The 13,538-nt window shown below is 50.0% G+C and overlaps 1 protein-coding gene across 1 annotated transcript in view; it reads right to left on the minus strand.

Annotated features, from left to right (window-relative positions):
- Positions 1 to 541: 541 nt before the first annotated feature.
- Positions 542 to 13,538, minus strand: part of LOC100089911 (cytochrome P450 27C1) — a 40,363-nt gene continuing 27,366 nt past the window's right edge. Inside the window, exons 7-10 of the mRNA XM_029063000.2 lie at positions 11,026 to 11,192; positions 9,115 to 9,193; positions 4,061 to 4,264; positions 542 to 1,466 (exon numbers count right to left, since the gene is read on the minus strand). Of these exons, the coding sequence (XP_028918833.1) occupies positions 1,350 to 1,466; positions 4,061 to 4,264; positions 9,115 to 9,193; positions 11,026 to 11,192 (567 nt within the window). The 3' untranslated portion in view covers positions 542 to 1,349. The remainder of the gene's footprint in view (positions 1,467 to 4,060; positions 4,265 to 9,114; positions 9,194 to 11,025; positions 11,193 to 13,538) is intronic.

Consider the following 13,538-nt stretch of genomic DNA (forward strand, 5'->3'; position numbering starts at 1 on the left):
CAGGATCCAGTCCTGAAGACTGGGGGCCGAGTCTCGTCTTTCGGTCCCCAGGAGAGACCGTCCTTCCATCATCCTACCGTGGCCTAGAGGAGAAGCATTCTGGCTTTAGTGGAGGGAGCACAGGTCTGCAAGTCAGAAGGACCTGACTCTGCCAATTGTCTGCTGCACGACCTCGAGCTAGTCACTTCACTTCTCTGTGCCTCACTGCCTCAATCGTAAAAATGGGGATTAAGACCACGAACCCCATATGGGACAGGGACGGTGTCTAATCTGATTAACTTGTATCTACCCCAGAGCTTAGAACAGTGCTTGGCACACAGTAAGTGCTTAACGATTACCATAACAATAATAATCACGCTAAGCTGTCTCCTGTTCCAGTATTTAAAAGCACCGATGCCTCATCTTTACTCATCTTGGGCCATAACTGCCTAGGTTTTAGAAGTAGACACCCTCCTAAAACTAGGCAAGACTTTTTCATTTCATCTTGGTCCTCTTTCGATCTCTTTAATCGTCCAGTGACAAAAGCAACTACTGAGTCAGGTTCGGATTCTAGTTTTTATGTGGCGGCTTTGTGTCACCTCAGGGAAGCACTCAAATTGAACAGGGAAAGTGGGCGTTCTTGGCATTTGAACTCATGAAGCCTTTTCTAATTTTACTGGGCCGTTTTCTCCTTCCATTTTCATGTCTTCTGGCTTCAGTGGGTCTTGCCCGTGTAAAAGCTGTCAGTTTACAGAAAGGAATAAAAATTTGGTTTTGTTGGTGTGGTGCTTTTCTTCCTCAGAACTGAAACTTGCAGCCCAAGGTAAGGACCTGGACTTTCTCCTCTCAAAAGGATGGTAGTTCCCCAAATCACCGGAAGCTCTCAATTTACCAAGCAAATAATAGCAACTGCTTGCCAACATTCCCTCTTTAAGTAGCTGTCGGAGAACACACGCCCCACCTTTTGTACCTGATAAAGGAACTCACACTTTTAGACTCGTCTTCCTTTCCCGACCGTTTAGGAAAACGTTAAAAAAAAAAAAAAACTACAGTGCAATCCAAGAGGAAGAAAATGTAATGGACAACAAAATACAATGGCACCGGGCCCCAGGATCAGGCTAAGACAATTTCTGGACTGGTACGGTAAAAGAGACATTCTCTCCCAGAGATGTAGACTGCTCTTTCCTGCAGCAAATAGAATCTTGAAGTTCCTTCAGGAATCAAGCCAGCCCTCAACACGGACAGATCTTGTGATTCCTTTCAAGTCACCAGCGAGATGAGAGATCGCTGAGCCTCAGTCCGGGAAATTGAAGACGATCCTCCCCCGCCCCCGGCAAAGAGCCCGCGGAAACGTTCGGAAACATCGAGTTTCACTTCCGACTGACAAATTTCACGTTGATGGCGCCTCCGGGAGTCAGAAGTCCATGCGTTTTGGCAGGAACCGTTTTAGTTTGGGGAGATGTTTTGATTTCAAAGTGTTGAAGCAACTGAAACGAGAAAGAGATCAGAGGTGCTCTAGTATTTGTTGAGTGCTTACTGTGAGCAGAGTGCCGTACTAAGCTCCCGGGAGAGTACAACAGAACAATATTACAGACACACGTTCCCTGCCCACAGTGAGCTTCCAGTCTAGAAGGCTTTAAATGTAGAAAACCTGCAGACTGCCAACTTGATGAAGCCACTTCAGACTGACCGCAGTGCTTTGCACAGGCTAAGCCGCTGATAAAGACCATAATCATCATAATAAATATAATTATTATGATTATTCACACTTCTGCTGTTGAATCTGGTCAATCAGCTTCAAAGTTTTGCACCCCAGGCAACGTGAATAAATTATTAAGAATAAGCTTTGGTCTTGGTTAAGTATTTACTATGTGCCAAGCTCTCTACTGGAGTACGGCACTAGATATCTATTGAGCGCTTACTGTGTGCAGAGCTCTGTACTAAGAGCTTGGGAGGATACAATACCACAGAGCTGTAAACTCTAGACTGTAACCTCATTGTGGACAGGGAATGTGTCCGTTTATTGTCATATTGTACTCTCCCGAGCGCTTAGTGGGGGATCTGCACACAGTAGGTGCTCATTAAATAGGACTGACTGACCAATTACAAGATAACTGAGTTGGAGATGGTCCCGGTCCCACCTGGGGTGCATCGACTAAGTAGAGGGAGAACAGGGACTGAACCTCCCCCAGCTACGTTACAGTTGAGGAAACTGAGGCACAGGGAGGTGAAGTGACTTGCCGAAGGTCACCCAAGCAGACAAGTTGCCGAGCGGGATTAGAACCCAGGTCCTCTGACTCCCAGGCCCGGGCTCTTTCCACTAGCCCACCCTGCTTCTGCCGAGTTGCTGCTGCAATATTCCCTCAAAGAAAACACTCAACTGACTTCTCAGTTTCAACCCACAATCTTTCCTTTGGTCGTGGATTAGCCTGAAAACCTGGAACGAAAGATTCGGGGAGCAGAACTGTAAAAGAGGTTTAACCTTCAAGTTCCATCATGAAAATCTCTAGTTCCAGATCTTACCTGAATTCCCTGGAAAGCAAGGAGAAAGGACAGATAGAGAGATGGGAGAGAGAGGAGAAGGAGAGATGGGAGGAAGAGAGATGGGGAGGGAGAGGGAGATGGAGGGGGAGGGAGAGAGAGATGGGGAGACAGAGATGGGAGAGAGAAAGAGAGATGGAGAGACAGCAGAGAGATGGGAGAGAGAGATGAGAGAGAGTCAAAAGAGCACAGAGAAGAGAGTTCAAGAGGGGAGGAGAAAACCCTTTTTCCCTTAGATGACAATAACGATGCTGATAACGGAGTTTCACATTCGGAAGGACAGACAGCCTTGATCCTGAGATTTCAGGATTGAAATCCCGTCCGGAGGAGTTGATTCTAGCGCTAGGGGCTCGCTCAGCTCCACCCGCACTGTCTGGTGACCCCTGCCCGCCGGGTTTCCGCCAGGGCCCAGGGCGCCACGAGCAAGGAGGCGGGCAGGGGCGCGGAGCAGCACAAGGTGCACGTGCAGTCTTCCCTTACGTGAGCCAGTTACAGGGGAGTCCCGGGACGAGCTGTGCCCTTTCCACTGACCCAACAGCGGGGCAACCGGTTCGCCAAATTCCACCCCCTCCCCTATCATCATCCCTTGGGCCTTTCCAACCCTCCCTGGGGCCAACACGGTGGCACCCATCCCCTCGCCCTGATGTCCAACCGGTAATCCTTTACCGACCCCTCTGCGGGGTTCTGGGCCCAGACGACTCTAATTTAATTGCTCTATTTCTATTCACGTCTGTCTTCCCCTCTAGATTGTAAACTCGTTGCGGGCAGGGAATGTGTTTGTTCTACTGTTCTATGGTATCTCACAAGCACTTAGAACAGTGTTCGGCATACAGTAAGCGCTCAAAAATACAACTGACTGAGGATTGGGACCCGGGGCTCACTCGTCATTTCCGAGCGGCAGCCTCCACTGCTTCTTGGAGTTTGAGGTTGTCAACGCGCGTCAGGAAAGGTGGCCGGGAAAGGTGGCCGCGATGAAACTTCCAAACAGATCTTGGAGAACATCCAAATTTACCCTAGTAGTCAATATGGCCAGGGCCTGCGAAGCAGCGTGGTTCAGTGGAAAGAGCCCGGGCTTGGGAGTCACAGGTCATGGGTTCAAATCCCGGCTCGGCCACTTGTCAGCTGTGTGGCTGTGGGCAAGTCACTTAACTTCTCTGGGCCTCAGTTCCCCCATCTGTAAAATGGGGATTAAGACTGTGAGCCCCACGTGGGACAACTTGATCACCCTGTATCCTCCCCAGCCCTTAGAACAGTGCTTTGCACATAATAAGCGCTTAACAAATGCCATCATTATTATTATTATTAGTGTGGTATTTGTTAAGTGCTTACTATGGGCCAGGCGCTGTTCTGAGCGCCGGGGCGGATACGAGCAAATGGGGTGGACAAAGTCCCTGTCCCACATTGGGCTCACAGTCTCAATCCCCATTTTCCAGATGAGGTAACTGAGTTCCAGAGAAGTGAAGTGACTTGGCCAAGGTCACGCAACAGGCAGTGGCAGGAGGGAGGAATGGGGCCATCTGGGAAGGAGGCGCGTTCTTACCCGAATCATGACGAGGTGAAATTCCAGTTCGGCTATTCTTCTTCCTATGCAGCTGCGAATTCCGTAACCAAAGGGGATGGAACCAAAATTGTCTACTCGGTCCATGTTGCCTTTCCTCAGCCAGCGCTCGGGCCGGAACTCCGTCGCCAGAGGGAAATTCTCATCCTCGTAAGAGGTGGCATAGTGACACAGGGCCAGCTGGGTCTAAGAAACCATGAAAAAATAATGGTAATAATCATAGTAATAATAACAAAGAGAAGCACCTTGGCTTAGTGGATAGAACCTGGGCCAGGAGGAGGACCCAGGAGCCCTCCCAAGCATCTAGTACAGAGCTCTGCACACAGTAAACACTCAGTAGCCTGAAAACTAGAACCTGGGTTCTAATCCCGGCTCCATCACCTGTCTGCTGCGTGACCTTGGGCAAGACACTACACTTCTCTGGACCTCAGGGACCTCATCTATAAAATGGGAATTGAGACTGTGAGCCCCTTGGGGGACAGGGACTGTGTCCACCTTGATGAAGCCCGTCAAACGGCAGGGACCGTCTCTGTTGCCGACTTGTTCATTCCAAGCGCTTAGTACAGTGCTCTGCACATAGTAAGCTCTCAATAAATACTATTGAATGAATTGAATGAGTATCTACTCCGGGGCTCAGAACAGTGCTTGGCATATAGTAAGCGCTTAACAAATACAATAATTATTATTATAACAATTATGATAATGACTGTGATATCTGTTATTATATCTTATTATAGGTCAAGCACTGTATAATAATAAGAATAACAGTAGTATTTGTTAAGCGCTTACTATGTGCAGAGCACTGTTCTAAGCGCTGGGGTAGACACAGGGGAATCAGGTTGTCCCACGTGGGGCTCACAGTCTTAATCCCCATTTTACAGATGAGGTAACTGAGACACAGAGAAGTTAAGTGACTTGCCCACAGTCACACAGCTGACAAGTGGCAGAGAAGGGATTCGAACCCATGACCTCTGACTCCAAAGCCCGGGCTCCTTCCACTGAGCCACGTTGCTTCTCTGGGGTCGATACAAGATACTCAGGTCCCACAAGGGACTCACATTCTAAGTAGGAGGGAGAACAGGGATTGAATCCCCATTTTACAGAAGATTTAATTGAGGCTTAGAGAAATTAAGTGACTTGTCCAAGGTCACACAGCAGGTATGTGGTGCAGCTGGGATGATTAATAATATTAATATTAATAAGACTAATGATAATATTTGTGGTATTTGTTAAGCACTTACTAGGTGTCAAGCATTGTTCTCTAAGCACTTGGGTAGATACAAGATAAACGGGTTGGATACAGTTCCTATCCCACATGGGGCTCACAGTCTCAATCCCCATTTTCCAGATGAGGTAACTGAAGCCCAAAGAAGTGAAGCGACTTGCCCAGGTCACACAGCAGGTAGGTGGCAGAGCCGAGATTAGAACCCAGGTCCTCTGACTCCCGGACCCAGGCTCTTTCCAAGCTGCTTCCTGTACAGTGTGCAATGTACCAATCAACCAATCAATTAATGGCTTTTATCAAGTGCTTCCTCTGAGCTGAGCACTGTTTCTAACTACTGGGAGATTACAACAGAGTTAGGAGATATGTTTCCTGCCGTCAAGGAGCTGACGGTCTACTGGGGCACAGCACTGTACTAGGCGCTCGGGAGAAGGATAATAGAGAGCTCTGAAGCACTCGATCCCCTTGCCCTCTCGTATCTATCCTCCCTCATTTCCCGTCACAGCCCAGCCTGCAAATTTCACTCCTCTAACGCCAAGCTAATCTCTGTTTCTTGATCTTGTCTACCATCAATCCACTGTATTGCACGCTTACCGTGTGCAGAGCACCGTACTGAGCGTTATCCTGCCGCGGCCCCCTGATCTACGTCCTGCCTCTGGCCTGGGACCCCCTTCCCCTTCATATCCGACAGGCCACACCACTCTCTCCACCTTCAAACTCTTATTGAAATGATAATGTTGGTGTTTGTTAAGCGCTTACTATGTGCTCTAAGCACTGGGGTAGATACAGGGTCATCAGGTTGTCCCACGTGAGGCTCACAGTCTTCATCCCTATTTTACAGATGAGGGAACTGAGGCACAGAGAAGTTACGTGACTTGCCGACAGTCACACAGATGGCAAGTGGCCGAGCCGGGATTCGAACCCATGACCTCTGACTCCCAAGCCCGGGCTCTTTCCCCTGAGCCACGCTGCTTCTCAATAACAAATAACAAAACACCAACATTATTATTGAAATCACAGCTCCTCCCGGGGGCCTTTCCCCGACTAACTCTTCATTTCCTCTATTCCCTCTCCTTTCTGCGTCACCTTTGCATTTGGCTCTGTCCTCTTTAAGCACTTGATATTCACCCCACAGCACTTACGACCATATCTGTAATTTATTTTAATGCCCGTCTCCCCACTCTGGACCGTAAGCTCCTTCTGGGCAGGGAACATATCTACCAACTCCACCGAACCGTACTCTCCCAAGCACACCAATCGATCCTATTCGCTGAGCACTTACCGTGTGCAGAGCACTTGGAGAGCGGAAAAATATAACAAGAGTTAGTAGACATTCCCTGCCCACAAGGCGCTTACAGTCTAGAGGGAGAGATGAACATGAAAATAAATTACGGATATATACATAAGTGCTGGGGGGCTGAGGGGGAGGTCAATAAGGGGTACAAATCGAAGTGAAAGGGTAACGCAGAGGGAGAGGGAATAAAGGAAATGAGGGCTCAGTCGGGGAAGGCCCCTTGGAGGAGGTGAGATTTTTATAAAAGTTAATAAATAAATAAATCATAAATAAAAGAATAAGATTTTAATTAAAGTTTGAAGGCGGGGAGAGTGGCGGTCTGTCAGATATGACGCGGGAGGAAGGTCCAGGCCAGAGGGAGGACGGGGGAAAGCCGACGGCAGTGAGACAGACGAGATCCAGGTAGAGGGAGTAGGTTGGCATTAGAGGAGAGAAGTGAGTGTGCTGTGTTGCAGTAGAAATCAGAGAGAGAAAATAGGAGGGGGCCGGGTGGTTGAGGGCTTTAAAGTCAACGGGGAGGAATTTCCATCTGATGCAGAGGTGGACAGGAACTTGCCGGAGGCTCTTGAGAAGTGGGGAAACACGGACTGAAAGTTTTCTTACAGAAATGATCTGGGCAGCAGAGTGACATACGGACTGGAGCGGGAAGAGACGGGAGGCGGGGAGGTTGTCCCAAGGTGACCCCGGGGTACCCAGCACCTCAAGGTTAAATGCTATCTCGTGACCCCCGAGCAGCAGGCGGGACTGGGAGTGCAGGTGGGATACCGCCCTCACCCCCAAAACAGCTAGGTTGACTGACCAAGCCGGGAATACAGAAGGCGGCCCTCTCCCCCGGGCCAATCGAATTAGGTATGGAGGAGGGGGGAGGGCAGAAATTGGATAAACTGAAGTCAGAAGCTGGAAGGGCCCAAGAGCATAGGTGATAAATAGCTGCAGCCTCTGACCTTCTGTCCAGCGGATCGAGACTCGCAGCGGCCGGCTGCGGGACGCCTCTGCCCAGAGCGTGAGAAGGCCGCTCTGCCTGCACCGAGTGAGGAGCCGTGGGACGGACGGGTGAGGGTCCCGTCCCGCCGAACGCTCGTGGGCCCTGGAAGCCAGGGGCTTCGCCATGGGGGTCTAACGCATAAATCGATTCCTCCCGAGCGGGAAGTGCTCGTGGATGGGAGGTAGCCGCCTCAACGTGTGCGAACAAAACCATAAGTCAATTTCTCCTGGGTGGGACCTGGGTGTTCCGCCACGTGCGAGTAACATATAAGTATACTCCTCCCTTTAGGGAAGTTCTAATATCATTAAATAATCAAATTCCTCCCGAAAGGGAAGCTCAATTTGCCACATCTAAAATAATCAAATAATTCAATTGGCTGCGTCCAAAATAATAAAATAATTCAAATCGCCTCATGGAATAAATTTCGTATAAACTCAGGCTTTCTGTCCCCAGTCTCTCTCTCTCGCCTCGCCGGTTCCCGAACGAACCCGTCCCCGGGCGACGCGTGACAGAGGTCAGCGAGGAGGAGGATGCGGAAGTCGAGGCGAGGATAGGATTAGTGATTGGATTAACATGGTAGCAGGTTGGATGAAGTGGAAAGGGTGGGTTTTAACGATGTTGTGAAGGTGGGACCGACAGGATTCTGTGACACTGAGTGTGTGAGTTGAAAGAGAGAGATGAGTTGGAGAATAACGCCAAGACCGTGGGTTTGTGAGTCGGGGGGGATGGTGGTTCTGTCTACAGTGATGGGAAAGGTACGGGGAGGGCAGGGTTTGGGTGGGAAGACAAGGAGTTCTGTTTTTGGACACGTTAAATGTGAGGTGTCAGCGGGATGTCCAAGTGAAGATGTTCTGAAGGCAAGAGGAAATGCGAGACTGCAGAGAAGGAGAGTACTCGGGGCTAGAGATGTAGATTTGGGAATCTCCTGTATAGAGATAACAGTGGGGATCGAATGAGTTCTCCAAGGGAGTGGGGAACAGAAGGGACCTAGAACGGAGCTTTGAGGGACTCCAACGGTCAGGGGGTGGGAGGCAGAGGAGGGGCCCTCGAAGGAGACTGAGAATGAGCGACCAGAGAGATAAGAGAAGATAGAGTTAGCAGGAGAGGACAGTGTAAGTGAAGCCGAGGTTGGATAACGTTTCCAGGAGGAGGGGGTGGTTGACAGGGTCGGAAGGCAGCTGAGAGGTTGAGGAGGGTTAAGATGGAGTAGAGGCCATTACATCTGGCAAGAAGGAAATCATCGGTGATCTTTGAGGGGCGAGTTTTGTTGGCGTGAACGGGGTGGAAGCCAGATCGGAGGGGGTTCAAGAAAGGAAGGGGGGGGGGGTGTAGACGACTCATTCGTTCAGAGAGGAATGGTAGGTGGGAGATGGGGCCACAACTGGATCATCAAAACTAAGTTTAACAGCAGTCTTCCTTGTCCTCTATTGAAGTGGTCCAAACCCCTATAAAACTGCGACCGGGTGTGTCCAAATCCCTCGGCTTTACTAAAGGGCTTTACAAACCACTTTCCCCTCAGCCCACTGAAGACTCACCCCTTTGGGAATTAGATAGCCGCCGATCACAAGATCTTCTTGGGTGACTCTGCCATTTCCTGGTAATACTGGGAATAACCTGTAAGAAAGTAGAGAGAAGTTGAAAATCGCTTTGAACCGAGATTGTCGTAGACTGTAAGCTCGTGGTGGGAAGGGAATGTATCGGCTTATCGTTATACTGTCCTATCCCATGCACTTAGTACAGTGCTCGGCACACGGTAAGTGCTCACTAAAAATGATTGACTGACTCACTGAATCCGCTTTGGGATCTGACCCAAAGCCCTAGGTTCTGAGAGCAAATTGAGGGAGGTAACAGGTTTACATTCCATCATAACATCTTGTCGGTTCCACCCTCACAACACTGCTAAAATCCCTCTCCTCTCCATCCAGGTGCTACCAAAGTGTACTAATGCTACCAAAGTGTAACATTAGTACAAATCACTCATCCCATCCCACCTGGATTACTGCATCAGCCTCCTTGCCGACCTGACAGTCTAACTGGTGGGGGTCCCTCGAGGTTCAGTTCTCTGTCCCCTTCTATTCTCCATCTACACTCATTCCCTCGGAGAACTCATTCGCTCCCACGGCTTCAACTACCATCTCTATGCAGATGATCCCCAAATCTCCATCTCCTCCCCAGTCTCTCTCCCTCTCTGCAGGCTCGCATCTCCTCCTGCCTTCAAGACATCTCTACTTCGCTGTCCTCTCGTCACCTCAAACTCAATACGTTCCAAACGGAGCTCCTTATCTTCCCCCACAAATCCTGTTCTCTCCTGGACTTTCCCGTCACTGTAGACGTTTTCCCACCGACCTTCCCGTCTCACAAACCCGTCACCTCGGCTTTTTCCTTGACTCCTCTCTCTCATTCAACCCACTTATTCAATCCGTCACCAAATCCTGTCGGTCCCACCTTCACAACGTTGCTAAAATCCGCCCTTTCCTCTCCTTCCAGACTGCTGCCATGTTAATACACTCATCCTATCCCGCCTTGATTTCTGCATCGGCCTCTCTGCTGATCTCCCGACCTCCTGCCTCTCCCCCTTCCAGTCCCTATTTCGCTCTGCTGCCCGGATCATCTTTCTACAGAAAACTTCAAGACCTCTAGACTGCGAGCTCGTTGTGGGCAGGGACGGTCACTGTTTATTGTTGTACTGCATTATTATTATGGTATTTGTTAAGCGCTTACTATGCGCCAAGCACTGTTCTAAGCGCTGGGGTTGACACAAGGTAATCAGGTTGTCCCCCATGGGGCTCACAGTCTCAATCCCCATTTTACAGATGAGGGAACTGAGGCCCAGAGAAGTGAAGTGACTTGCCCCAAGTCACACAGCTGACAAGTGGCAGAGCCGGGATTAGAACCCAGGACCTCTGACTCCCAAGCCCGGGCTCTTGCCACTAGACCACGCTGCTACTTTCCCAAACGCTTAGTACGGTGCTCTGAACAAAGTAAGTGCGTGATAAATACTGTTGGATGAATGAATGAATAACAGGGGCTGTGTCCACCCCGATTATAGCCTGCATCTACCCCAGGGCTCAGAACAGTGCTTGGCACATAGTTAGCGCTTAACAAACAGCGTGGCTCAGTGGGAAGAGCCCGGGCTTGGGAGTCAGAGGTCATGGGTTCGAATCCATTTGGCAGCCGTGTGACTGTGGGCAAGTCGCTACACCTCTCGGGGCCTCAGTGAGGAAAATGGGGATGAAGCCCGTGAGCCTCACGTGGGACGACCTGATGACCCTCCCAGCGCTCAGAACAGTGCCCTGCACATAGTAAGCGCTTATCGAATACCAACACTATTATTATTATAAAATATCACCGTTATTACGACTATTTAACACGCAGGCTGAGGAGGAGAAGAGAGAAAGCCAAGGCATCCAGGTGAGATCTGTGACTTGAGCGGTCGGGGCTTTTACCGGAGGGTTTCCTTGAGCAGCGCTCTGACCAGGGGAATCCTGGGAACATCCTGGGCAGTGGGGGCCTGGTCTCTGTGCAGGTTATTGGCTATCTGGACGTACACGGACTGCTGGACTTCTGGGTGTCTTGCCAACAGGTACGCTGCCCAGGACAAAGTGAAAGAAGTCTAGTAAAGAAACCAGCAAACACAAACACACACACACACACACAACACACACACACAGGCACATACACACAACACATACACACACACACACACACGAAAAGAAAATTAAAGAGGATTATGAAAACGGCCCAGACTCGACGATGGCGGGGAGAGGATGGGTGGCTTTCCCTCGCGGAGGGGACGTGTTTTTAGACACGGACCCACGCCAGTGGGACAGAGCCCAGTGACGGCAGCGTGTTGGCTAAACGGAGAAGGCGGGATCCTGCCAGGTTTACGCCCCGACAAATCCGGTCTCTCGGAATCTGCTCCAGAATTAAAATCCCAAACGTATCCGGAGGAGACGAGATTCCGCCTACTCGCGCGATGCCTTCCGACAACAGGGTCCCCTCACGCTCCGCTGTGGCCCGTTCGCTTGGCTCCTCTCCCGCTAGCCTACTCGCTGTCCGGCCCTCGCTCTTTTTCTCGCTGCCAACCCCTCGCCCACATCCCCTCCTCCTGCCTGGAACTCCCTCCTTCTTCAGATCCGACAGGCGGCCGCTCTCTCCACCTTCACGGCGCTACTAAAATCCCATCTCCTCCGGGAAGTCTTCCCTGACCAGCCTCTCATCTCCCCACCCTATTCTCCCACCTTACTGGTTTTAATGGCATTTATTAAGTGCTGATGACGTGCCTGGCACTGTTCGAAGCACTGGGGTGATGATAATGATAATGATATTAGCATCTCTTAAGCACTTACTCTATAATAATTATGGTGTTTGTTAAGCCAGGCACTGTACTAAGCGCTGGAGTGGATACAAGCAAATCAGGGTAGACAGAAGTCCTGTCCCGCAGAGGACTCACGGTCTTATTGCCCATTTTAAGCAGCACGGTATAGTGGACGGAGCTTGGGCCTGAGAGTCAGGAGGACACGAGTTCTAATCCCGGCTCCGACGCTTCATCTGCTGTGTGAGCCTGGGCAAGTCACCTGACTTCTCTGGGCCTCAGCTACCTCATCTGTAAAATGGGGATTGAGACTGTGAGCCCCACGTGGGACGGGACTGTGTGCAACCCGATTTGCCTGTATCCGCCCCGGCGCTTAGAACGGTGCCTGGCACATAGTAAGCACTTAAATACCATAATTATTATTACGATTTTACAGATGAGGCAACTGAGGTACAGAGAAGTGAAAATAATAATTTGATTTAAGATGACACAGCAGACAAGACACGGAGCTGAGATTAGAACCCATGACCTTCTGACTCCCAGGCCCGGGCTCTAGCCACTACGTCACGCCGCTTCCCTTCATTCGTTCATATTTATTGTGCACTTACTGTGTGCAGAGCACTGTGCCAAGCACTGTTATAAGCCCTAGGGTAGAAACAAGTCAGTCAGGTTGGGCAGAGTTCCTGTCCCCCATGGGGCTCACCGTCTTCATCTCCCTTTGACAAATGAGGGAACTGAGGCCAGAGAAGTGAAGTGACTTGCCCACAGTCACACAGCAGACAAATAGCAGAGCCAAGATTAAAACCCAGGTTCTTCCGACTCCCAGGACCCTGCTCTTTCCACTAAGCCACACTGTTTCTCTACTGTGTCGCCTCTGCACTTGTATCAACCAATCAAAGGCATTTATTGAGTGTTTACTGTGTGCAGAGCATTGTACTAAACACCCAAGGGAGAGTCCAGTACAACAGAATTGGTAGGCACTTTCCCGTATATACACTCCCTAAGCATTTCGATACTCACCCCACCCCTGGAGCACTTAGATAGATAGGAATGTGTCTGTTTATTGTTATATCGTCCTCTCCCAAGTGTTCAGTACAGTGTTCTGCACACATTAAGGGCTTAATAAATATAACCGAAGGGAGCTGAATTAGACTCTGTTGCTCCCCCCAAGTTTAATTTATTTTTTTTCTGTCTCTCCTGCTCGGTTGTGGGCAGGGATCGTGGCCGCGTGGAGTAAGGGAGAGAGCCCCTCATGGATTCTAATCCCAGATCCGCCACATATCTGCTGTGTGGCCCTGGGCAAGTCACTTCACTTCTCTGTGCCTCGTTTCCCTCATCTGCAAAATGGGGATTAAGACTGTGAGCCCAAGTGGGACTGGGACTGTGTCCAACCCGATTTGCCCCGTGCTTAGTACAGCGCCCGGCACATAGTAAGCGCTTAACAAACACCATTATTATTATTACTGTGAAGATAATTATTATTACCAACTTCATTGTATTCTTTATTATACTCTCTCAAGCGCTTAGTACGGTGCTCTGCACACAGCCAGTGCTCAAAAAAATATGAGTGAGAGACTGTTTTTCCTCACTCCTCAGGGAACTCCAGTGGTCGACCATCCAACAAAAACTCCTCTCCGTCGGCTT

Source organism: Ornithorhynchus anatinus, chromosome 1 (genome assembly GCF_004115215.2).
Source record: "Ornithorhynchus anatinus isolate Pmale09 chromosome 1, mOrnAna1.pri.v4, whole genome shotgun sequence".
In the NCBI taxonomy this organism is placed as follows: Eukaryota; Metazoa; Chordata; class Mammalia; order Monotremata; family Ornithorhynchidae; genus Ornithorhynchus; species Ornithorhynchus anatinus.